The following is a 26,402-nucleotide window of genomic DNA, read 5'->3' on the forward strand; positions in this document are numbered from 1 at the left end:
TCTAAATTTCTTTAGGCTAAGAGTTTGGCTAAGAATAAGTTTATATTTTTACTGCATATTGTGTCCTGCTTCAGGTCGCATACACAGGTTCTAGAATACTCTGCCTTCATGTTTAACAGAAAAGAATGCAAAGAATGCACATTTCAGGGCATGGGGAGAGCCGTTTTAAAATTAAAAAGCCAAAAAAAATAGAAATAGTTAACAAAAAATGTTCTAACCAATGGCCATTCCATTTCCAGTGTGTGCATAGAGGGTTGATGGAGTTCAAAACAACTTTGGACCACATTGACTTTCATTTTATGGAACACAAAAATGTTTTAGTGCTCTATCTAGGGGTGAACTATCCCTTTAACCTTTAAAACAGGCCTACACATGCAAATGTCTTCTCTTTCAGAGGCAAAGCTCTAAATCTTGTCTAATTAGCATGCGTGACGGTCATGCAGTCACACATTTTACTTTTAAATGTTTTTTTTCAAGGATAGGTGTCTCTACGGTCATTTGGTAAAGAAATCAGTTGCAGCTTCTGCGACCTTGATGATAAGAAGAATTGTTTTGATGCAAATACTGCTCTCAAAAAAACACTGCATGCTGTGTTATCAGTTATCTGACATTTAGCTTGATATTTTCTTTTAGTTTTTGTTTTCTCAATAAGCAAAGTATGCTCTCAAATGGCTCTTTTGTGCAGGTTGGACGGTTTGAAGTGAATCTCATCAGCCCTGACACTAAATCTGTGGTTCTGGAGAAGAATTTCAAGGACATCTCGTCCTGTTCACAGGTCTGTGTGTGTGTAAGGATTAGATTTGTTTGGTTTCAGAGATAATCTCTTTCTCCATCTCATATTTAATGTCACCATATGTTATCACACAGTGCTATTCAGAAAAAGTACCAAGCTACTGGCATGAGGATTTGTAGCAGGTTTTACTTTAGAATATTTGTCTTGATTTTGAAATTCTCATAAAAAGAACAAACAATAAAAACATTTCTTATTGTTTTCTGTCTTATGTAAAAATAGTTTTGATTGTGCATGTGCACTGAAGTGATCTAAATATTAAGGCAGTAAGTCACTCAATTTCATGAATAGCAGTGATTTTCCCATAATTAAGGGATGTTTGTAAGCATTTTTAACTTGCTTAAATCACTGTCAAACACATCTTTAAATGCTTATTGGGTCCATTGTTGTATAACACCAGTGATGAATAAATAAAAATTCTGTTTATTACCATTAATAATAATCACGTTAAACAATTTTAAGCTGTTCACAGTTGGCAAGCAATGCAGCAGCAAAAATATAAAATTCAACTGATTCACAGTCACAGTTTCCAACATGTTTCATCCAATCAGATTTCAGAGGCAGAATCATTTGTTTTATAAAGTGATAATTTTGCTGCTCTGTGTTGTTGTGTTGCATTGTGACTTGCAGCTCCACATAGTTATTTATCTTTCACGGATGCTGTTTTTTGTGCCTGCAGGGTGTCAAACAGACAGATCACTTTGGCTTTATTTGTCGGGATGTGGTGGAGTCTGGCCCAGCCCAGTATGTGTGTTACGTGTTCCAGTGTGCTAGTGAGTCTCTGGTGAGTCCTGACCCGTTTGCAGCACCTGTTGTCCACACACTGATCAATTATTTATCAAAGCTACAATGCAAACAATAACTCTCCCTTGCCTAGTTTGTGGATATTGCCTTTAGTTTGCTGATTACTCTGGAAGCTGAATAGAATCAGACCTATGTTTTTGCACACAATGTACAGAAAGATTGACCCATTTTCATTGAGACAACACAAATTAAATATGTTTTATTACTAAATAATAATTTTCTGTGTAAGTCTATTACTGTATAAGTTTTTCACTTGTTTTGTGTATTTGACCACTTTTTCTTTCTTGCAAATGTTTTTCACAGGTGGATGAAGTAATGCTCACCCTGAAACAAGCCTTTACCACAGCAGCAGCTCTGCAGAGCTCCAAGAACCAAATCAAACTGTGCGAAGCTTGTCCAATGCATGACTTGCACAAGCTCTGTGAGAGAATAGAAGGTACAGCCGCCAGCTTCCATCAGCTCACTCAATGTCCTTGTCCCGCATTTAGCACAATATTCCAGTGTGTTTCTCTCTCAATGTCCCAGGTTTGTATCCTCCCAGGGCGAAACTAGCCATTCAGAGGTACCTGTCCCAACTGACGGACAACGAGCAGGTCAATATATTCGAGCGGGTGCAGGTAGGCCCACAAGGAGTAATTTTGCAGACAAAGTAACTAAATATCTTTGAATTTCAATTCTCTATTGGGTATTAAGTTTGTATTTTCTCATGCTTTAGAAAATGAAGCCAGCATCTGATCATGAAGAAAACGAGCTCGTGATTCTTCACCTCCGACAGCTGTGCGAGACCAAGCAGAAGTCTCATGTTCATATTGGAGAGGTCCCACAGGTAGCATAACTACACAAACAACATAAATGCACCACTTGCTTCACCCACCCACACTGCCTTGCAGAGTCATGAAACTGTGACCTCTCTCTAATTGGATTAGACCGATTGAAAGTGTCATCTGAATACAGCTAAAGATGAGAACAGAGCTCCTGAATGAATGCAGCTGCCCTTCTGAGTGTGTGGTGTGCTATGTTCTCAGAGTACTTCGCCTCTGGAAAAATGTCTAACTGCTATAAAGTTTATATGACATAGAAATGAACCCTATTTACTTTCTAACTTTATATTCCTGGTCTTATTGTGAATGATTTATTATTATATAGTGCGCATTATAAATTTCCTTTAATTTTGATACCACTTAGCTTGGCTGTTTCGCTGTTAGTTAATTTGTATTAAATAATATATAATTATACATATTATATATTCATGTTATAAAGTATGTATGTGTATATATTGATCAAGCATGATAGTAAAGACATAATAAAAATAAAATATATTTTTCTTTTGATCTTTATATTCATCAAGTTTCCAAAAATTTAATTCAAAATAATAATTCAGCTTTGATAGTAATACATTTTTTTTTCTTGAGCACCAAATCAGCATATTAGAATGATTTCTAAAGGACCATATGAATAGGACCATAAAAATAAAAATAAAAATCAGCTTTGCCATCACAGGAATACATTTTTGTATATTAAAATAGAAAAAGTTATTTTTATTGAAATAATATTTCACAGCATTGCTGTTTGTTGCAATTGTTTTTTAATTTAATAATATATGAATGAAAATGATACATATAAAAATATATACAATAATATTTGTAAATATATTTGTTATATACATAATTGTCTTTATATAAAGACAGTTTTTATAAGGTGCTATGGAAACAATGAAATAATGAGCTGTCCATCCTTTAAATTCTACAGTGGAAACAATGGTTTACTGGGACAAAAAGACACACTTAGCGAGGCTTCCAATACACTCAGTCTGAGCTCTAAACTCACTTGTGTTTGCTGTGCAAAGTATTGTTTTAGACGAGTAATGATTTGTTCCTGATGCCTGGTGGTCTTTCTTCCATCATTTTAAAATCTACTGAGTGAAAATGTCACCAAGTGCAGAATGAGATTTTCACGGATTTCTCAGAAAACTCTAGATGTATGGCACATTCTTTCTCAATTACTCACTCCCTTTATACCTTTGTGTGACAACAGAATGCTTCTGGCAGCACCGTGACCTCTGATAACTCCATTGTGGGCCGCAATAAACTGGACGTGTTGAAGAACAAAGCCCGGAGTTCTCTGACAAGCTCCCTGGAGAACATCCTCTCAAGGGTATGTGTGTGTGTTGTGTGTGTGTGTGTGTGTGTGTTATGTCTTAGTAGTCTATGAATGGGGATTGACCAGTTTACCCCACCCTTGTACTGAATAATACCTTTGTTTGTGGACAGTATTATTATGTATCGACCATCTGCTGTATTTATTCACAAAACAATATCTATGTGTACGGATAAAGCTAAGCTTGAATTGTTCCATTAATGGAAAAGTTTACCTAAAAATTAAATTCTGCATGTTGTTCCCAACCTGTATGAATTTCTACAATGGAACTCAAACAGATTCCTTTTTTTCGTTGGTCACCGTTTGTTATATGGAAAAGAGCAGCATTTATTTTTTCAGTCTTCTTTTGTGTTCCATGAAAGACAGAAATCATACAGGTTTGTGAATTATGAATGACACGTTGATTAAATGTTTTATTTCTTTAAAGTGTGTGTAAATGTAGATCCTGACGTTTAAGCAGGTTGCTGTTGTTGCTATATTTGAACTGTTATTAAATATTTCTGCTCTAGGGGGCCAGCCGTATGCGAATGCGTCTTGGCAGCATGGGAAGTTTTGACCGCGTAAGTATCACACACACAACACGTGAACACCAGGATCTGTCATTTTAACCCCAGCTCTTGTTCTCTCCCTGCCAAGAATCACGTCTCAGTTCTGCCCTGCCAGCAATCATGTCTCTGTGGTATCAATTACCACCGCATGCTGAAAATAATACCAATGCAGTGTTATGATACACTACATGTTTTTCTGCATCACCTTGTCTAATATGATTGACTCTGACCTGTCAGCTTGGTCTTGCTTATTGGGGGTGGCTTGTTTTGACCCTCTAGCTCGTCTACCTCACTGTCTCGGGGGTGTGTGAAATGTGAGGTGTGTGTGATGGTAAGCTGGATACGTCTCTATGGAAAACAAATCAGTCAGCTCTTGCTTCCTACAGGGTCCTCACATGGCCTCAGAGGCGCTGCCAATGTGAGCACCTTCTCTCGTGCTTAAAATTCAGCTCTCAATAACATAGAATCCAGCAACTCCTTACTCATGGCTCTCTTCCATGTTCTGTGTGTACTGTGGATCAGTTCTGAGAAATATTATCATAGTGAAATTAAAAAAGCGATGAAAATAATTGATTTTAAAAGGGATAGTCCACCCAAAAAGGAAAATTCTGTTATAATTTAGTCACTCCCATATTGTGCAAATGACTGACTTTCTCCTAAAAAAAGATATCTGAGAAATGGCAGGGTTTTTGTGTCTGTGTTTTTTTTTTTTTTTTACATACAATGGAAGTCAATGGTTAGCAGAACTGTTGGTTACCAACATTCTACAAAATATTTTTTTCTTAGTTTTTAACAGAAGAAATTAATAAAAATCAGACAGTTTTGGAATGGCATGAAGGTGAGTAAATGATGACAATTTTTATTTTTGGGTGAACTGTTCGTTTAAACAACTTTTGTAAAATAATAGTATTAATAATATAAAAACCTAAACTAATGAAAGTGAGTGGAGAAACTAATGAAAATAAAAAAAAATCTATTTAATAGTTGTTGTTTTTTTAATCCTTGGGAAAATCTTGGAAATTCATTGGTCATTGTGTGAAAACTCCAGTTGAAAAATGATGCATTGTGTAACACAAAATATCAAACCGTCAAAGTCGTGTCCATAAACATTCATAACAAAAGTTGGTTATTTATCGTCAGAACTAACTTTTCTTTTCTTATCCATTTGTACAATTAATTTTAGCCAACTGGTCCTAAATTTATCAAACTAAGGCTGTATAAAGATTTCCATTCCCTTTGTGTTATCCTGCCAAGAGAACTATTATGCTGTTTGGATCATCTGATTTCCCCAAATTTAGCTGTAGGCAGCTGTAGGAAGTGGACAAGGGTTTGTGATTTATGCAAGGGAAAGGAGAGAGAGCGTTGTGCAGCCGTTGCTGGTTTCCTGGCCCTGCTGTGTACTGACTCAAGTGTTCAGGAACCACCATAGCACAGGGACAGGAAACAGAGTGAGGAAGAGAGTCCCTTCCTATAGCCATCACAGTAAACAGCAGCCAGAAACCTCCATTGTGCTGCGGTCCACCTCCAACGTCTCATGTGTGTCTGATGTGGCTCTGTGACACAGACTATTAACATACAATAGATCACAAAGTGTGTGAGCAGTCACGCTACCAACACAGCCACTTCTGCTTGGAAGCGAACCGAGACTCGAGGCTGGACAGGGAGAGGGAAAGTTCTGGGTGAGTCGAGAATGGCAGCTGTCACTTGTTTTGCTTTGTCTGAAACTTGAAGGTTGTACATGCATATCTAAGAAGATTGTTTGTTTCTGTCTGGTGAGTGGTCGGAATTTGAGGTTTGACTCTTGGATAAGCTGACTTTGTGGATTTTAAGGTTTGAGGAGACCTTGTCTGTATTGTACGTCAGGGTGTTGGGTCCATCTCATCACTGACCTGGTTCATTCTCTGTTCACCCAGCAGGGCGACTCACCTGGTGACTCCCCACCTGGGACTCCACCCAGTTACATTGAGGAGGACCCAGATGCCCCGCAGTTCCGTCGCCGGGCGCACACCTTCAGCCACCCGCCCATCAAGAAGAAAATCTCCTTCACTGAGGTTTCCTCCCAGGCCTGCAAAGTTCCGCTGCGCCGACAGCAGTCTTTGGCCCCTGAGCTGCTGCAGAACAGGTAATGCATCACTTCCTGTTTGCTCTCATGTGATAGTCATGTATCTTTCAATCTGTTTTTCAGCAGTCATATGATATTAATAAAGTTGCAGTGATGTGCTTGCGTGCTGAAAACAGCTTCTTGGTTTTATTTGCTAAATCATAAATGAATGATTTTAGCATGAATGCTTACATGGAGAGAGCATGTGGCATGCTGTGTGTATTGCTGGACTTGGCACTAATTCAAATCAGTTAGAAAATTACTAAAACTGAAGGATATGATGTATTATTGTTTAATGTTTTGTGATCTATATTTGTTATTTTAATGAGTCAGTATTATATGGATGGGATGATAGAGCCTACCAATTGTTTTAAAAATAAGTTGAATTAATTATATGGCACTCTGGCATTTAACCAGTATCAGCATTTTCTGAGAAATTCACCAAAATGAGGACTTTGTGTCGATTATATTAAGTTTTTTTTTTTTGTCATATAGTTTGAGTTTTGTATACTCTATTACTTTTTATTACAATTATTATACTTTTTTAAAAATCTCTTTAAATACAGATTTGAGAAATGCACATATATCATAATGCTGGTTGATACTGATGAGCTGATAATTATTTGTATGTGAATGTTAATAACTGATACATGGCTGATATTTAAGAAAATATTAAAATGTAAAATAAAATAAAAACAACAACTGTAAAATCAAATTGAATATTAATTTTGAGGTAATGGTGAAGTTTATTAATACATACAAACATACATATATATATATATATATGAAATAGCTGAATTTATTGATTAAATGAATTAGTGTTTATTATAGATTTTAAGCCACCAGTATATGGCAACAAAAGTAATCCAAATGTAAAAATAGGTGGAGATGAACATGCATAATTAAATATCCAATATTAGACAAGATAAAGCCAATATTAAAAATATATGTAAAAATGTAAAATAAAAATGATATATTGTTGTACAGATTTATTGTGCATCTTTAATATATTTTACAGTTCTGATATCTCTGATATATTTTGTCAGAATTTGTACTTTTCCAGTATTTAAAAAAGTATCAGTAAAAAAAAATCTCTATTTCCTAAGCAAAACCTATGCTCTTGAAGGAGTCTTTCATCTGCTCATGTCATGATCCCAGTCTATGTTGTATGTTCCCCTTTCTTGGTTTTGTGGGCTGTTATTCCTATAATGGAGTGACAGAGATGTGAGGCAGGCGGTTCCATCTACAAGCCTTTATTAATAAACATGGTCTAAACACAGACAGTGTTGAAACACTAGCAAACGGATATGATATGGGCAAAACACAAGAATAGTCCTAAGGCTAGCATGGAATAGCAAATCCAGTGGGCTTGACAAAAGAGGTAGTCTGTAAACATGAGCAATATTCCAAGCGAGGAGCAAACACAGTCCAAACGGCACGACGAAAAATAAATCCAAGATACACGGGCAAGAATCAGAACACGGGGAAAGACAGGCAAGGCGAGACTGTGACTTAGACATATGAAAAAAACAACAACGAAAGGCTCCGAACAGTAGCTATCAACTAGACAGTGATATATGCTAACCAATAGAGGAACTGAGTGGGTGTTAAATAGACAGGATAATCAGGTAACAAGGGGGAGGAGCTAATCAGTTACCAAGGAAACTAACAAGATGTGCAAAGGAACAAGGGAAAATATAAACAATGGGGAACATGAACACCTCTAAATAAGAGTCCACAAAAACCAAGACAGGAGAACATAGACTTGGATCAATGCAGTTTAGAAGCTCTCATGTGTTCTAGATTGTGGTTTCCTGGCAGTTTTTAAACCTTTGGAAAGTAATGTGTATTTGTTGTGGGCCTTTTATGTTTCGGCTCCCTCAGCACCGTTGGTTACACGAGAGCGCGCAGTGTCTCTGAGAGCGAGTCCTACTTCAGTCTCTCATCCTCCTTCCACACCCCCACTTTCCTGAAAACCTTTTACCAGAGCTCCCTCCTGTCGGACAGCGGGAGTCTTAAGAGGTGAGAGAGGGCTTTGGTTACGGACCGTTCAGTGTCCGTTTCCCCCGGGGGTGCCTGAGGTTCGAGCTGATGGCGTCCGCCTTCTCTGCTCCTGTCTGTTTCTTAACCCAAAGGCTTCAGTCACTTTGTCATCCGTCAAGAAGAACCACTTCTGTAACTTACTCTCTCTTCCTGTCAAAGTTGTCGGACTTTGTCATTGTCCACTGGACACGAGGAATGCATTGTTTGTTTGCATGTTGGTGTCTTTACTAACTAATGAAAAACAAAAGCATTTCTTCTCTATATTGCATCAAACTGCAAAACTTTCTACTAATTTATACTCCTATTAAGAATAATTTATGCTGTTATGTTGAATAATAATTCAGAATTCATTTTTAAATGATGTTACCAAGTTGGTTTGAAATTTTTTTAATGAGCTTTAGTTCATCTGTGGTGTTTTGACTTCTGTTTGTACCCGACTCATTTTTCTTTTTCTTTTTTTGGAAATAGTTTAGAAATTGTTCAGGATAGAGGCATTCAAATATTTATTTATGCAAAAAAGGCTTGAAATAATAGGCTTGCATATCAGGCTGGTTTTAGAGTGGTTTTGAGTAGAGATGGACCAGCCTGTCCAGGCTTGGAGAACATCTTAAACCAGCTAAAACTTGCAAACTAGTTTTATAAAGCTGTTTTCAACATGATTAAGCTTTAAGAGATCTTTAATTAAAACTAAACTGCAACTCGTCCAGAAATCTTTGAATGTGTAACATCAATAAACTGACTTTAACACAAACCCACATTTACAGTACATTTTAACAACAGTTTGATGTTGTTATTAGTTCACCCAAAAATTGAAATGTGTGATAAACCATTTACTCACCGTCATGTTGTTCCAAACCTGTATGACTGACTTTCATCTGTGAAACATGGAAGGAGATATACAATGGAAGTCAGAAAACTGTTTGGTTATCAACATTTTTTAAAATATCCTTTGTGTTCTTGTGTTGGATGAACTATCCTTTTTAAATATATTTTGTACTAAAACCAGTTAATGTGGTCATATAACGCATTTAACTTTTTCTCAGGCTAAACAAATATTTCAGTTTTGTTTTACATACCCATTTGCATGCTCTCTGACCCTTAACAAAGCTCCTCCAGTGAACTGAATTTATAGCAGTGGTTGTCAAGGGTGAGCGTATTAGGATAGAGAACATACAGTGAAGCCATGTGTGGAATATAGACTCTCTCCCAAGGGTCTCTTTAAAGGACAATACTGTTTGACCAGGCTTTTGTGTGAGTGGGTTGGTCTACGAGCGCTCCTTCATCTGAACAACAGCCACCTTGGACTTGCTGACAAATGCCGTTCCTCGATGTGTATTCGCCATTCATTTGTTTGACATGGTGGGCTGTAATGTTCCAGTGAGTGCGCTGAAAGGAGGAGATAACATTTAAAATGCCACATCCTTGGCTCTGCTCTGTTTTCTACAAATTGGAGAGAAGGTCTTTCTCTCTGTGTTGAATGTCACTAGCTGTCTCTTCTAATTGAATGTGCAGCACACCTGCCGGTGTGGCGGTCTGAGTTAGTCCATTTCTTTAGCCAGCGTTTAATGCATAACATTCAAACCCGTTTCACACTTTAATTAACTCTCACTCATCTGAAGTGTCCTTGTGTATTGTTTTGGTAACTAAGTGAAGAGACCGGTACAGGGAAAAAAGACGGAGGCTGAGACTAGCAGGATAAAACCGATTTGAATAGACTTTAAGCACATGTTTCTGACTTTGATATTTCAACTCTTTTTAAAATGTTTTATATAATGGAAAATAGGTTTTACACACACATATATATATATTAAGCACACAAAAATATTACACAGCAGACCTTTTTTTCAACATTGGCAATCAGCATATTAAAATAATTCCATAGAGACTCCATGACACTGAAAACTGGAGTAAAGGCTGCTGATGGCTTTATCATCACAGGAATAAGTATTTATGTATTTATTCATTTATTTGTACATAAGTTGACTGAATGTTTTGTATTGATTGGTAGTGAAAAGTTCTAAAGAATGATTTGTGTAAAGTTCCTGTGTGTATTCTTCAGCAATTCCTCATTCTGTCCACTTCCTAAAAGGTTTCTCTTTCTTTAAAACAGGTTATCTGTGTTTTATGTACTTTATGCATGAATCTAATTAACATCTTTTATGACTGTCTAAATGCAATACTTGTTATTGCTTATGAGCTTTTGCTTCTATGTTACACAAGACTGTGTTGTGTATTAGCTTATAACTGGTTTGACGACCTGTTTTGAGAGTACACAGCCTAAAAATGTTGTTTTTCTACCCATTTGTATAAGCATATCTTGTTTTGTTTCTCTGCAGTGGTAATGGAGAGGGCAGGAAGAGGTCTCTGTCAGGCTGTAGCACCGATTCTTTGACCTTGGTGACTCCACGCAGAGTTTCTTGGCGCCAGAAGATTTTCCTAAGGGTGGCGTCACCCATGAACAAACCCTGTGCTTCTATGCAACACGTGGGTGGGTGTACATGCTTTAGCGCACACACAGACAGGTGCAACATTACACCCTGTTCTCCTAGCAGTCTATTTATAGTCAACGTTGCAGGAGAAATCATTGTTCTGCAAGCTTTAGAACGTCCAAGATAATTCTCCCTTTTACTGAGATTCAAGAAAAGAAAGTCTAACCATGGTATTTATTAGGGCTGTCAAATCGATTCATAACAAAAACCGCATCCAAAATAAGTTTGTGTTCACATTATGTGTGTGTGTACTGTTTGTTTTTATGTATATATTTGTTTTATATGTATATATAAATACACACTAACATACATGTATATATTTAAGAAATATTTACATGTGTGTGTATACATATACATATATATATATATTCATAATTATGTACGATTTAATATATAAATATATATACTTCTTAAATATATACATGTATGTGTGTGTGTGTGTGTGTCTGTGTGTGTGTGTGTGTGTATATATATATATATATATATATATATATATATATATATATATATATACACAGTACAGACCAAAAGTTTGGACACACCTTCTCATTCAAAGAGATTTCTTTATTTTCATGACTATGAAAATTGTAGATTAACACTGAAGACATCAAAACTATGAATTAACACATGTGGAATTATATATGGAATTATATACATAACAAAAAGTGTGAAACAACTGAAAATATGTCATATTCTAGGTTCTTCAAAGTAGCCAGCTTTTGCTTCGATTACTGCTTTGCACACTCTTGGCATTCTCTTGATGAGCTTCAAGAGGTAGTCACCTGAAATGGTCTTCCAACAGTCTTGAAGGAGTTCCCTGAGAGATGCTTAGCACTTGTTGGCCCTTTTGCCTTCTGTCTGCGGTCCAGCTCACCCCTAAACCATCTCGATTGGGTTCAGGTCCGGTGACTGTGGAGGCCAGGTCATCTGGCGCAGCACCCCATCACTCTCCTTCTTGGTCAAATAGCCCTTGATGCCTTCAGTGTGACTCTACAATCTTCATAGTCATTAAAATAAATAAAACTCTTTGAATGAGAAGGTGTGTCCAAACTTTTGGTCTGTACTGTATATATACATACAGTACACACACATATATTGAACTTTAAAAGTTTATTTTGGATGCGAATAATCGATTTGACAGCCCCATTTTATATATATATATATAGCGCGTATTGTATATGAAAAGTATAAATTCGAATATAAATTTATACCATTATTATAGTTGCTTAATAGTATAAACAGCATATTCTATTTTTATAATTTTTATAATAGTAGTAAAAGTAATAACAATAATACATACTTATTATATAAAATAATATATTTATATATAATATTTAAAAAATTTATGTAACATTGAATTACCTCATTCTATACTGTATATATTGTATCATGATATATGAATAGTAGATTATTATGACACTCAGTACAATGGTATTGCCAACAATATTTTTTTGTCAGGGAAATCACTCAGCATCTGCTGTTTTTCAGACCACATGGATGGCTGGGAGCTGCTGCCACTTTCTCCTCGGGCTTTGAACCAGGATCAAGATCCTCAGCTCAGCCCCCTGTCCCCAGAGCAGGGCTGGCGCAGTCCAGCTGACTACAGGGCCCTGTGGAAGAAAGCCATCCACCAACAGATTTTGCTCATCCGCATGGAGAAAGAGAACCAGCGCCTGGAGGGTTAGTGTTTCTAACCCTCTCTTATAATTTAACATTTATTAATTCTAAACCCCTATGAGTTTCCATTAAACACGAAAGGCAATGTATTGTTGATCTTGATATTACATTATATAAATAAACATGAATGGTGATATATATATATACTTATATTTATATATATATATATATACACACTGTATATAATAACTATAATATATATAAAGATAAATATCAATTGAATGGTGCAGTCATCGGGATGACTATTTTCAAAATTTTGAGTATGTAAATAACAGTAAATCAACACTGAAGATTAGTTTAAAACATCTCTTATTGTGTTGCACATAAGTCACGACATGAGGGTGGCTAAATAATGACGAAAATTTCCTTTCTTTTAGGTGAATAATCCCTTTAAACAGTTGCTATACTGTAGCTCAAACATGGCACTAGCAATGCCAAGATTAATGGGTTTGATTCCCATAAAAAAGTTAACAAAATGAAACTTGAGAGCAGTTTAATTCACTATATAAAAGTTTCAGTTGCATGAAAAACTACAGCAGTAGTTCAGCATTTATGGGACATTATGGAGTCACAGTAAAGGGTATGAAATATGCCCTCTGTTGGCCAAACTGCATTACACAAAAGAGTCAAGTCACTTCCTTTACCTTTTTTTCTGTCTTTTTTTTTGTGTGCTGTTGGATGGGCCGAACTGAATAAACATATTTGAGTAGAAGGTAAGAATATATACAGCCAAGACATTGATGTCTCGTCTGAGCAGGCTGCACTTAAAGCAGTTGTTGGCATGTTATCATTGTTTGGGAGTAACATAGTATACAAACCAGCATGAGGCAGATAGCTACATGTTCTCAAGTGCAGATAAATAATAACAGTTAATTTCCTGCTGCCAAGTGCTGTAGTTGTGGAGGTGCTCCTTGAGTCTAACAGAGCGTCGTCTTTTTATCTGCATGTTCATGTATGCTTTTACTTTGGAGAGTACAAATATGTTGTGATGCTTTGTTAAGGTTACTTTAAAAGGCTATCCCATTCTGAAACTTGTCTAAAGTTGCTATGGAAACTTATAAACCCACTTTCTATTTGATTTTACCAACTGAAACGGATCAAATGATCATATGCATGACAGTGATAAATGGTTAATGGTTCTGATTTTGCTTGAGGCCCAGATTTTACACCGAACATTAAGTGGTAAACTGACACTATATGAAAACTGCAAATAAAGAAAATGTTTTTTGAATAATGTGACGAATGTCTCATTTTATATGAATTATACATATGTTAAGAACATATTTTTATTAAGTTCTTATAACAACCTGATGAATGGCATTTTGTTCTGAACCATATTGATATAAAATAGGAATAAAAATTTTGAATGCAATTTAAATTGCATGTAGCATTGTTTTCCTCTTCTGTCCACATTTTTGCGTCACACCTCCACACTTGAGAACCACTAACAAAGAATCTACCTCTGTCTCTATGGGAAGAGCAGGTGATGGACATTATGCTTTTTCATTCTGACACATAGAATGGTGTTAGATCCAAAGAGATAGGACATAATAACAATGCATTAAATGTCAGTTGTTCTGTTAGTCTGAAGAAATGAATTTTAAACCTCACTTTTTCTTTTTCCTGCAGCCAGCCGTGATGAATTGCACATTCGTAAAATGAAGCTGGACTACCAGGAAGTGTGCCCATGCTCAAAAGAGGTGCAAGCCCTCTGGGACAGGAAGTTGAGTAGTCCCTGCCGCACTAAAGTACAGTGGGACAAAGAAGAGATCCACAGTGCTGTATGTCAAGGTATTAACTGTTTACTTCCATCACTAAAACCATCAAAAAGACTTTGGTCTGCATAACATTTGTTTCAACATTCAGTAATTTGGGATCAGTAAGATTTTTATGTTTTTTTTTCTTATGCTCACCAAAGCAAACAATAAGTTTACAATCAATATGATTTAATAATTTATTCCTGTGACAGTAGCTGAATTTAACAGCCATTACAGATTTCTTATGATTAGTGTTGAAAGTAGTTGTAGTTCCAGGATAGTAGATGAATACAGTTCAAAAGATTATTTTAAATACAATTTGTTTGTTACATTTGAAATAGTAATTTCCTTTGTAGAGTCATAGTGTAAAAATCTTTCAAATATGTTTAATTTCTAAAATTTCTTAAAAATCAGTTTGATCAAGTGAATGTGTCGTTGCTAATAAACATATTAACGTCTGACTAGTAGTGCATGCATAGTTGTAGATGCTTACATTTGCATGTGAAATTGTTTTGCTATTTTGTTAAACCCTTAGAGTTCCTCACTCAGTTAGTTTGTATGTGTGTTCTCTGTAGGTGTCCCCAAAAGTCGGCGAGGTGAAGTGTGGCTCCTGCTCTCTCAGCAGTATCGTTTGCATCACCGTCTGCCGCAGCGGCAGCAGCCCCCTGAAACCCCTTATCAGGATCTCCTCAAACAGCTCACAGCACAGCAACACTCCATCCTGGTCGACCTTGGTCTGTATCTAACCGAAGCACTTATAGTTTGTGCAGCTAATTCACATGCACATCAGACTACTGTTATATTTTTGACCCAGCACATAACTGAAGTGATGTTCCCATTCTTTCTAGGCCGGACATTCCCAACACACCAGTATTTCAGCACTCAGCTGGGAGCTGGACAGCTATCTCTGTACAATCTCCTGAAGGCCTACTCCCTGCTGGACACGGAGGTGGGCTACTGCCAGGGGATCAGTTTTGTGGCCGGCTTGCTGCTTTTGCACATGAGCGAGGAACAGGCCTTTGACACTCTCAAGTTCCTCATGTACGACCTGAGCATTCGCCGACAGTACCGTCCCGACATGATCTCTCTGCAGGTGCGCTGTGTGTGTTGGAGGAGTATCAGTTTTCACTAGTTCATGTTTTCTCTTTCAGAACTGGTATGTTTGCTTATCTGATTATGCCTATTGTGAAATGTAGCAGGACTGGTTTTTGTGACAATTAACGGAATGAGCTGGTGTGTTAATTTGTAGAACTGGATGTTATACGAATTACCTTTCTGTTGTATTAAAAACTAGATTATTAAAGAGACTGAATAAATGAAATTAATAGTACTTTTAACACATTTGTTTAATATTATGTCCATTTTAGTTACCATAGTGGCTTAAAAAGCTTTGATTCACATGTTTGGTCAGTTAAATACTACTCAATTTTTCTCACGCCTCTTTTATCGGACACTTTAATTTGTAATATAAATCAGCAATAAGCAAAACATAAATCTTTACATATGTGCGTTTTAGTCATCATAGTGTTTATTAAAGCTTGGCTCGCCATGTTTAAATTACATGACCAGCTCAATACCTCTCACTGTCTTGGTAGCACCTTGGTATTAGTGGACACTTTTAATAAGTAGGCTGAATTAAGAATAAATATGGTGTTGAATAGGGTATTGTTAAAGGTAGGGTATTGTTGCAAATTGAAATGTCAATGTCACACCCACACCACTAGGTGTCAGTCTAACATTCAAAGCAACTGCTTTATTGGCTGGCGAGGCGTAAATGAAAATGCAAGAAATGTACTTTCAGTGACTGTAAATTTCACATCCTAATTTTGTTACAGGGACCAGAACAGGGAGTATTTTGAATACATTACACACATTTGCTCAAGCGGTATGCAAACAGCCGTCTCCACCTCTTGTACACTGTTTCCTCCTCAGCTGTTAATGGTTATTCATCATCAGATGTGCCAATGTTTAATCCCGTGAGAGAGAGCCTGTCTCAGCCAGTCGCATTTGAGCCGGTTTAAAGTTCACTCCTCTAAGTGTGAGGACTTTTTCTTCTTCCTCTCTCTCTGTAGATCCAGATGTACCAGCTGTCCCGACTGTTGCACGACTATCACCGTAACCTGTACACTCACCTGGAGGAGCACGAGATCTGTCCCAGCTTGTACGCCGCACCCTGGTTTCTCACTCTCTTCGCCTCTCAGTTCCCGCTCGGCTTTGTTGCCCGTATATTTGGTAAATTTCACTTCTTACCTAACTTACTTACTCAGACCTAGATGAATGTATGTGATGGAGTTCAGGTGAACCTTAGGATAGTGGAGAAATGATCTTGTGTGGTAAAATGTATGTATTTCAAACATATATCAAGTACTGTAGCCAATGCATAGCCTTTGACTCTTGTGCATGTATGTGTGCTGTGTGGCAGACCTCCTGTTTGTCCAAGGCACGGAGGTGATTTTTAAGGTGGCCCTGTGTTTGCTGAGCAGCCACGAGGGAGAGATACTGGAGTGTGACGGCTTTGAAAGTATTGTGGACTACCTTAAATCCACCATCCCCACCCTCACTCACAGCCAAATGGAAGAGATGATCACTAAGGTACATTTAAAATGGAAACATTTCCTGCTAAATGTCTGCGGGGTTGTGTTAAATGATTTATTTCATCATTCAATTTAACCGGAGCACATGCAGCTGAGGTGAGGGGCGGGACATTTAGAGGTGGTTTAGCCAATCACAACACACTGGGCTGGCTAACCAATCAGAGCCCATCACCTATTTCTGAGGTAGGGCCTTCAAAAAAGCAGGAAATGATCAGAGTGTTTCTTAGAGAAGGGACAGAGTGGTGTGGAAAAATGAAGCATTAATACATGTCAGACTGCACCCCATAAACACAATCAAGTCTAGAAAAAAACAGTGAACCATCTCTATAAATATTCATACAATGAATGCAAGTATATAAATAATATCAGCCAGTGTTATTTTAGCATAATTTATATACTATTACAGCATTTAATATTTTAGCCTTTATTTTTATATTTTCAGTTTTATTTTTAGCAATTTTAGTTTGTTAGATAGCTTCAGTAATTTTAATACAGTAATATTTTAGTAATGTCATTTTAATATTTTTTCTGTAGCTTAAACTTATTTACATTTACATATAAACATTTCAAATTTTCAAGTTATTATCTCGTCAAATTATCTAGTATTTATATTGTATTACCTTCAGCCTTTTAAAATATTTTTTTTTGTTTTTGAGATGCAAACTGGATACTATTCTGTAAAGTAAGCATATGGCACAAAGAGATCATGTTACAACTATTTGAAACCTTTTTTTATGTATACTGAATATGGCTTCACGTGTGATTTTTGATAGTAGACACCACACAGTGTTTCATATGCAGCATGCAATACACTAGAATGCACTCTATTTAACCACTAGGTGGTGCAACTTGCTTTTCAAAAATCAACAGACTGTTTTGTTGAAAGGAAAATTCATTGTCTAGAATTTTTATTTGACAGTTTATGTTTATATTTGGATCTACTTTATGTAAAGGTATGTGTGTGAGCCTCAGATAGCATTTCATTTTAATGAATGTGCCATATTCTTTGAAAATAATATATCGGTATGAAATGTGGTTTGCAGGCAATAGAGATGGACATCTCCAAGCAGCTGCATGCGTATGAAGTGGAGTACCACGTCCTGCAGGATGAGCTGGCAGATGCTCCTCCACCTTTAGAGGACTCTGTTAGGCTAGATAAACTGGAGAAAGCTAATGCCCAGCTCAAGAAACAGAACATGGACTTACTAGAGAAACTGCAGGTAGATGTACAACAATATTAAAGCATAGCACAAGTAGTGGTTTGAAAAGCAGGCAAGGGTTTTGTTCCTTTATTGCCAGTGTGTGGAAGCACAGAACAAAAGACAAACAGCTTGAAACCTAAGATCTTTACAGATGCAACTCTCAGTTTACTACCAAAGAATATTAAAAAGGAATTTTGGTTCAGTGTTTTACATTTCAAATTAAAAATAATGGAAATTCAAGAGCTTTTTGTTTGATCAACCATACGATTTTATGAATGTGGGAGAATGAATTATCCTTGAAACTCCATTAGTGTAAGCATGTAACGTCACATCTCCAAGTTGTTCCTGAAAACAACCTGTTGCTGAAAATAAGCAAAACTAACAGTTACTAATAGTATTAGTTGAGTCACTGGACCTGACTCACTTTACCTAACTTTACTGCACAGTTCCCATTTTTGCCAGAATTTTTCATTGTTCTATTCCCAGGAATTTGGAATTCCCAGTTGGCACATGTACCTGTGAACAGTTTTTGAATATCAAGATTTTCATATGAAATGTGATGTATTTAATATGGTCTACAGTGTGATCAAATTTTTTTTTTTCAATTTTCATACCATGAATGTAAGTATATAAATAATATCAGCCATAGTGTTACCGAATTACATTTCAAAATATATTAAAATAAAAAAACATTTATTTTAAAGGTACAATTTGTAAGATATTTGCGGTAAAATATCAAAAAACCACTAAGCTAGAGTTATATATTTTGTCCAGCTGATTACTAACAATATCTCTAATGTTTTCCACTACTTGTAAATTATGAGAAAATTCCCATTCTAAACAGTGACACGGGGCAGTGCAGTCGCTGTCAATGACGTTAGTTACCCTTTGTTACCGCCTTTACTGATGTAGAAACCACATGACAACAGTGTCGTGGACAAATGCGGAAGTAGTGTCTAGCATCCAGCAAACCACTAGCTTGCTTCAAGCAGTTCCTTATTAACTTCTTCTTGCACGTTTTATGGTGGATTGTGTTACTTATTTATGAAACATAATTACTGTTTACCGTCTGCCGCTGGTTCTGTCGACAAGGACAGCTCCCGTAAAATAGTATTTTACTCGACAGGTGAGTTGTTTTGATTCGTATCTTTACAGAAAACGTATGCTATTATAACGACCAACAAGATTAGTATTATGGGGCATACAGGCCAAACGAGGGGCATCGAATCTCTAGACCCGCGCGAGGACGCGTCTGATCCATAGTCTGATCGCGTCTTTGCATTGACTTTGTATGTAATCTACTCGTGCAAATCGTTGAACTCACGTTTGAAAATTATGACATCCTTTATTACACCCGTTAAATCCTTGATTTATATTACCCTCTGTTTGATGGCCGTCAGCGGTTGGGTAGAAGACAACAAATCCCATCATCCCACGCTCCTTCTTAGCGTCATCAAACCACGCAATTGTTATTGTTTTGGTAGTGCGCCCTCTCGTGGCAGGTCCTACAAACTGTACCTTTAAAATTGTAATAATATTTCAATTTTTTTTTAATGTATTTTAATCTGATAAATGAATCAAGACTTCTTTCAAAAACATTTTTACCAATCCCAAGCTACCTCAACAGTAGTGTATATGGTTACATGAAAAATTGTGCATAGTTACTGCAGAAGATTAATTCTCATGTTTGGCTTTCTTGTTAACAGTCTGCTCGTTTGAAGATTCAGACGTTGGAGAGCAGCGTAGAGAGCTTCCTTTCACGTGAGAGCAAGATGAAGCACCTGATCCGTTCTTTGGAACAAGAAAAAGCTTCCTACCAAAAGACCATTGAGCGCATGCATAGCAGTTTGCCATCGGATGCCATGACTGATGTGGAGATGACCCAACTCAAGTCCAGCACCAATGGGAAAGCCAAAGAAACTGCCTGCAAAAAGCCTTGAATCACCATCCTACTGACTGATGCATCATATAGGTACATCAGTAGGGAGTTAGCCTGCTTCTTCATCTTTTGTTTTCCCATCATGCTTTACCTTTGATGGCCTAATTGAGGAACGTTTGACGCCTTGCAGCCTCACAGAGAAAACTTGACAACAAACGAAAGTGCTTTCTTTCCAAAGAGCTGCACAACTTGTGCATTAATGTCCACGTGTGATTATACGCTCACTGTGAAGGTTTATTTTTGACCTGGCACTCCAAACCAGGGGTTTGGAGGAAACCAAATATTTACCAGTTCAAACTTTTTGCTTAAATTGCTTCACCTAAAGTGCAGGCAGGAAGTGAAACCATGTGCTGCTGGGTTTCCTCAAGCGAATCACTGTCTAATAACATGAAGAGTAATTTGTCTTCAAACCATCATCTACGATATCGCACAGTATTCTGTGTGTGCATTGAAGAAGTGTGCCTGAAGAATGTTGTGTTGTATACTATGCCATAATAATGTGCGTGTGCAATCTTTGAAATGCAGTGTGTAATGGTCGCCTGGGCATTAAAAAAAAAATCCCACAATCCATTGGGGATTTTAGCATTGTTTTGGTTTCTTTACAAATGATCACTTGTTTTTTGTGTGGCACCAATTGTCCTTGACATCTGCGCAAATATTTTTGTAGTGTTTAAGAGTGCAGGGGTCTTGACTTGTGTCAAAATATTCCTCTGCTGTGGAGAGCGGTTCACAAAAGATCTGTTCATTTTGGCCTTGGGATATAAGCCTAATAGGACAAAAACAACAGATTAAACATTGGTTTAAACCACCTGTTCAGCTTGATGTTGGCCAGATATGATTGTATATATACCTTAATAAAAATGACACTGTATTGGTCACTCATCTAACAACATGAATGTGAAGCTAAAGCAGGAATATTTACTTGAACACTCATTGTTGTTTGACTGTTTTCATATGATCTACGTTTGTCTTCACTACACCGATCAGAACCTGCCTCGTTTTGACAGTTTAATGAATGAATCACAATTGTTGTAAGATGATAAACTCTAATGTAATTGTTGTTAAATGTATACAAGAGCTTCTTTCTGCTATTTTATGTTCTAGTGAACATAATATGGCAAAAAGTGACAACTAGAAGTGTTAGTGCGGGCCTGGTGGGGTTACCAGTTCCGTGAATATGATCAGCTGATCAGCTTTCTTTTAGATATTGATTGTTTTTTGGAATAATTTTCATTTTTTGACATTGCAAATTGAAAAGACTTGCATATCTTTGAAAAAGTCAAAACATATGCACGATTAATCAAGGGGCCGCAAATACTGTTCCTCACCTGTTCAGAGGAGGTACATTCTAGTAAATACACCGAAATTTTTACAGTGTGAAGGATGGGGGACAAATGATTCATCGTGCAAATTTTCAATATTTCTCAATGCTATAATAAAATAGTATGTATTCATACAAAAAAAAAGACATAAAGCAAATGGTCTGATGATGTGTTTGATACATCAGTCATTCTTTTTCATACTTTGTTCAATGTGCCAAAACTTGTTGATCATTACATCAAGTTTCCATTGTCACATGCTGCCGAAGTTTTGTTGGACTACATTTATTTTGTTTGCAATGAATCTTTGGTCACCACTGAAGGTGTGTGATTAGTGTGCAAACAATGTCTTGATGCTTTCTTTTGTTTAGGCTGAGTTGTCAGTCCTCTATACTCCATTAAATTAACTTTTTATACCTCTGTTTCCGTTTATTGTTATTATTAGTTGTTCTTGCTCAAGTTAAGCATTCTGTAAACCTACACTGACGGAAGGACACAAGTCATGAGAGAGGAGGCTTTTGACTGGGGTCAGTAAGCAAACTCCGAGCAACCACATTGCAAGTGCTCAAATCATTCAGAACATCATAGCAACACAATGGCAATCACAATGCACATTTTTGTAGTATTATATGTAATTAATCTCAATATACACTCAAATGATGATGCATGATGATCAAAACTGCCATAGTTATTTATTTTAGTGTTTTACAGTTTATTTGCAATATTTTGGGATGTATGGAAATCTGCCAATAACACTGAAATGTCATACCAGTCAAATAAAGATATTCAGGACTGTATGGGAAAATATGAATGTGTTGTGCATTTACACCATCTAACAACTGGAAAAAAAATAATAATAAAAAAACATGATAAAGTGATATTTTAAGTGATTATTTTTAGCTTTATTTTATTTTTATGCTTTTATTTCCACACTTGCATTAGATTTTCATCCTATCATTTGTATGAATATGTAATTCCATGCATTACTGTTTGAGGCACCAATAATGTGTATAACAGGAAGAGCACCAGAATCCCTTTAAGACCTAAAATGATGACATACTTGAGCCAGTTTGCATTATTGTTTTCTTGACTGTCTGGTACACAGAGCCTCCTACAAACAGTGCTTGAATTTGAAATTGAGCCCTATGGTTGTTCCCTTGACCGGAGGCTGTTAAACAGCAGGTCTGAGACTCCAGTCATGCAGAGTTGGCTGAACTTCTCCTTTATCTCAAGGCCAGTATTGGTTTGTAATACCACCACTATTTTGTGATGTAAATTTCACGCTTTTATAATGTTGCCATTGCAGACATGTAATACAACAAGACAGCCTGAAGATGTTTTTGGTTTAGTCAACAGGACTGCATATTTCATTGATTGCTCTCTGAGGTGATGTTTGAAAGTCAGTGGTGAATTAAAAGGTTGCCGTTATGTGCCCTGTTGTTATTAATACATATACAGAGGAGAAATAAAGAAGTTCTGCTGGTTTAGTAGGGTATGGGAGAGTGGGAATAATTGTAATGCACAATAACAGTTTGAGTGAGTTATGTACAAGGAAAAAAAAAAAAACCTTTGGTTTTAGGGTCATAGTTCTATTTACATACTATTATTTATATAAATGTTAATACATTTATTTATTTATTTTGAGATTAAATCATTTAAAATCTAGTCACACATTATTTTGAACACTTATTTCTCCTTTTCCTTCTTTTTATTGCTAATTTTTTAATTATGTTTGTCCTGTTTTAGTAGTAATATTTTTTTAAATGCATTAAAGTAGATAAGAGGCAGATTTAAAAACAATTTTTGTATTTTCTGTATATAATTCAACAATATGAACAATGACAGTGATACTCTTGCGAATGGATCATCTTTGGAGAGTTTAAATGATGTGTCTTCATTATCAACTTGTCTTTCTGTGCGTATACAGTCATAATCTAAAGATATATTTGTTTGAGGGTGTTTTGTATTGACACATTATTATGCACACATAAAATGTAATTCTTTTCATTATGGAGCTTTTTCCATTTACTGTTACATTTATCACATACCACTGTTACTAATATATAGTTATGGCTGTTCACAGTATATAAAAGAGAAAATCTGCCTTTTTGTATTTCTAGTTGAATTGAATCTCAGGCATCTAGAATAAAATAAAATAAAATAGAATATAAAAAGCTACACATAATTACATTTTAGACATAAAGTATTCTAACTTTAAACTAGAAAGGACTTCAAAGCTATGGATTTGAGAGAAAATTTTAAAAGTTTTGCCTAAAAAAAAAAAAAACTGAACAAATAAGTGTTAGCCTGACCTGTGAAAGTGTAATGAAAGTCTCGGTTGATTGTGTTCGGCCTGATAAATGTCTACGCGTATGCAAAAGAGCGTCAGTCCTTTCACAACCACATTACCCAGAAGAATTGCAATGTTTGGAACAGAAAGTGGTGATATGTAGTCTTACAAGATAGATGGGAAGTTGAGCCCAATTTTCCTGCAGGGAGTAGACAATGACTCATAGGACCAGATGTAGGACCAGCTGAGAGATGGAGACAGCACATTACCCACCCTTCGTTTCGATAAACCTCCTTTTGATGACGAGGGGATGCAAAAATACCACACTTGGAGCATTGTCACAGCGCTTATCTCTCTCTATGAACAAAAGGCAGCATTCCGTATGTGTTCCCTGGTGAGGGTGTTTCCTGTGGAGGGGAAATGCCTGGACGGATCGTGGAAGTCAGTAGGGGATTGCCGCACAGAGCACTTCCTCTACACAACCTTATCGGTGTTTTTTGTTTAATACCACGTCCATCCACCCACTCATAGAGATGCACAATAAAGGGCCTTATGTCAAAGGGAGATGGAGTGCTACAAAATACTAGCCATCAAACCACTTTGTTTGGGGCATGTTTTCACTCCTCACTCCTCTTGTGAGAACTTATTTCCAGTTTAAACAAAAGAAGATATTTTGAAGAATGTTTAAACTCTTTTTGTGTATGTATGTATGTCTATGTTAATACATAATTTTGAATGGTCATTAACTGAGAATTTTTATTTTATTTATTTATTTATTTTATCAGGCCCTAACTGCATTGCCAAACCTTGCCTTGATCACATAGGTCCAAACTGTCAACTTCTTCATTAGCATAAAAATACAGAAAACCAAAATGCTCTGCAATTTTAACACAAATTAACAATATTATGCAAGCTTGTCATTATATTAACCATTATAATGTTTTTTTCTTTTCTTTATCCCTTTCTATCCTTTATGCTTCAAGTCAGTTATCAGAGCAGTTTGGGCTCATAGTGGTGGAGGGCTAGCTGGAACTGACAAGCAGTGTTTGGAGGTTAGGCTTCACAGGGGGAGTCAGTGTCCTCCAGCCATACTGTATAAGGTGAATCTCACTGCATGGTTTGTGATGAAGTAGACAAGTGTTGGGAGCAGTACAAACTCAAAATGAAAAAAAAAGAAGAAAAAAAAAGTTGCTTTCGAAAGCAACTATTTTGAGATGTCTTTTCATGCTGGTAAGCATTCACACACAATATATGTATACTATATACTAATGCTAACAGCATCACTTAAATACAACCTTAATGAGTACTTTGATTAGTTTGGTTTTAGAAGGTTACTTCAAGTAGGACAACAAAGGCAAGCTGTCATTATTCCTCATATGGTGCTGCTCATAGTGGTTTGGGTTACACTTTATTTTAAGGTCCAATTCTCATTATTAACAAACCATTAACTACAAATTTTGTCTCCGTAAACTACTAATTTGCTGCTTATTAATAATAAATAAGGTAGTTGTTAAGTTTATTGGGATTAAGGATGTAGAATATGGTCATGCAGAATATGTGCTTTATAAATGGGCCTACTAAAATACAGCCAATATGTTACTAGGCATGCTAATAAGCAACTAGTTAATAGTGAGAATTAGTCCATATACTAAAGTGTTAACATGGTTTGTATTATACTGTATAATACCTCAGGTCATGCAGACAATGAGAGGATAAGTGCATTTTTCCTTTAAGTGATGAGACTTGTGATTTAATGAATATGGTTTTAAAGATGGAGTGTGCATTTTGCTAATATTTAAAAAAGACATCTTCTCTTAGCTGTTGCTGTATTCAGGGAACTTTATATAATTTGGTACATTATGAAAATATTAATGTAAAAAAAAAAAGGTGGCTCTACTGACTACTGACAATAAGCAACAGCATTGCAACATGTTACTTTAGCATCTAGATAGCAACATGATAAAAACTACCCAGAAGCCCCCAGCAACTGCATAACAAAATATTCAAAACCCTTCATGAACTTGCTGCAAAGTAACATACTGTACTAAACACAACCCAGACCCCTCTGGCAACCACATAGAAACATGCTAAAAGCCAACCGGAGTCCCATATGGGCTATAGCAAGTGCACAGCAACATACTAAAAACCTCTGAGCAACCGTGTAGCAATGCTATTGCAAACATCCACAGCCCTTCTGTGACTTTTGAACAGGTAAGCACTACTGATTTTCTTTTTCGAAATATAATAATATCTATTTAGCTATCTTCTATTTTGATGTTATTTGAACTTTCTTTTTTGGCAATATCCTGCATTCTTAAATCAGATTTCCTTTTCAAATGCTGAGCCTCTATATTGCTTTATTGTGGTTATTTATGAACTTATTCGTAGCTATGCAGGAATAATGATTCCAGCATTCACAGTAATTTTTTTCTATATGAGCTACATTTAATACAAGATGCAATAACAGTTTGAAGACTTCAACACTGTCTTATAATTGTTTAATGATTATATGAACATAGCAATTCTATAGGATTTTCCACACTTGACATTCCTTACGCAAATTAACCATAGTTTTATTAAAATGAAAGTGCAGTACCTATGTTTTGTGGCATATTGATTATCATTTGTATAACCATTAACTACAGATTAACTACAACTACTATGATTAAACTATGGTTAGTGCAGCAAAACC

General features: G+C 36.3%; 1 protein-coding gene across 5 annotated transcripts in view; it reads left to right on the forward strand.

Annotated features, from left to right (window-relative positions):
- Nucleotides 1-20,460, forward strand: part of LOC132095291 (TBC1 domain family member 4-like) — a 29,586-nt gene extending 9,126 nt beyond the window's left edge. Inside the window, exons 3-20 of one of the 5 annotated variants that reach the window (XM_059500132.1) lie at nucleotides 686-775; nucleotides 1,470-1,574; nucleotides 1,898-2,030; nucleotides 2,120-2,211; nucleotides 2,310-2,420; nucleotides 3,629-3,748; nucleotides 4,261-4,311; nucleotides 6,213-6,421; nucleotides 8,285-8,422; nucleotides 10,780-10,931; nucleotides 12,421-12,612; nucleotides 14,239-14,400; nucleotides 14,942-15,100; nucleotides 15,215-15,459; nucleotides 16,439-16,598; nucleotides 16,789-16,958; nucleotides 18,004-18,180; nucleotides 19,869-20,460. In XM_059500132.1, the coding sequence (XP_059356115.1) occupies nucleotides 686-775; nucleotides 1,470-1,574; nucleotides 1,898-2,030; nucleotides 2,120-2,211; nucleotides 2,310-2,420; nucleotides 3,629-3,748; nucleotides 4,261-4,311; nucleotides 6,213-6,421; nucleotides 8,285-8,422; nucleotides 10,780-10,931; nucleotides 12,421-12,612; nucleotides 14,239-14,400; nucleotides 14,942-15,100; nucleotides 15,215-15,459; nucleotides 16,439-16,598; nucleotides 16,789-16,958; nucleotides 18,004-18,180; nucleotides 19,869-20,102 (2,700 nt within the window). In that variant the 3' untranslated portion in view covers nucleotides 20,103-20,460. Of the gene's footprint in view, nucleotides 1-685; nucleotides 776-1,469; nucleotides 1,575-1,897; nucleotides 2,031-2,119; nucleotides 2,212-2,309; nucleotides 2,421-3,628; nucleotides 3,749-4,260; nucleotides 4,312-5,689; nucleotides 5,979-6,212; nucleotides 6,422-8,284; nucleotides 8,423-10,779; nucleotides 10,932-12,420; nucleotides 12,613-14,238; nucleotides 14,401-14,941; nucleotides 15,101-15,214; nucleotides 15,460-16,438; nucleotides 16,599-16,788; nucleotides 16,959-18,003; nucleotides 18,181-19,868 lie in introns of those variants that run through there. The other 4 variants (XM_059500134.1, XM_059500135.1, XM_059500136.1 and 1 more) reach the window with 4 other exon arrangements.
- Nucleotides 20,461-26,402: the final 5,942 nt, after the last annotated feature.

Source organism: Carassius carassius, chromosome 19, assembly GCF_963082965.1.
Source record: "Carassius carassius chromosome 19, fCarCar2.1, whole genome shotgun sequence".
Classification (NCBI taxonomy): domain Eukaryota; kingdom Metazoa; phylum Chordata; class Actinopteri; order Cypriniformes; family Cyprinidae; genus Carassius; species Carassius carassius.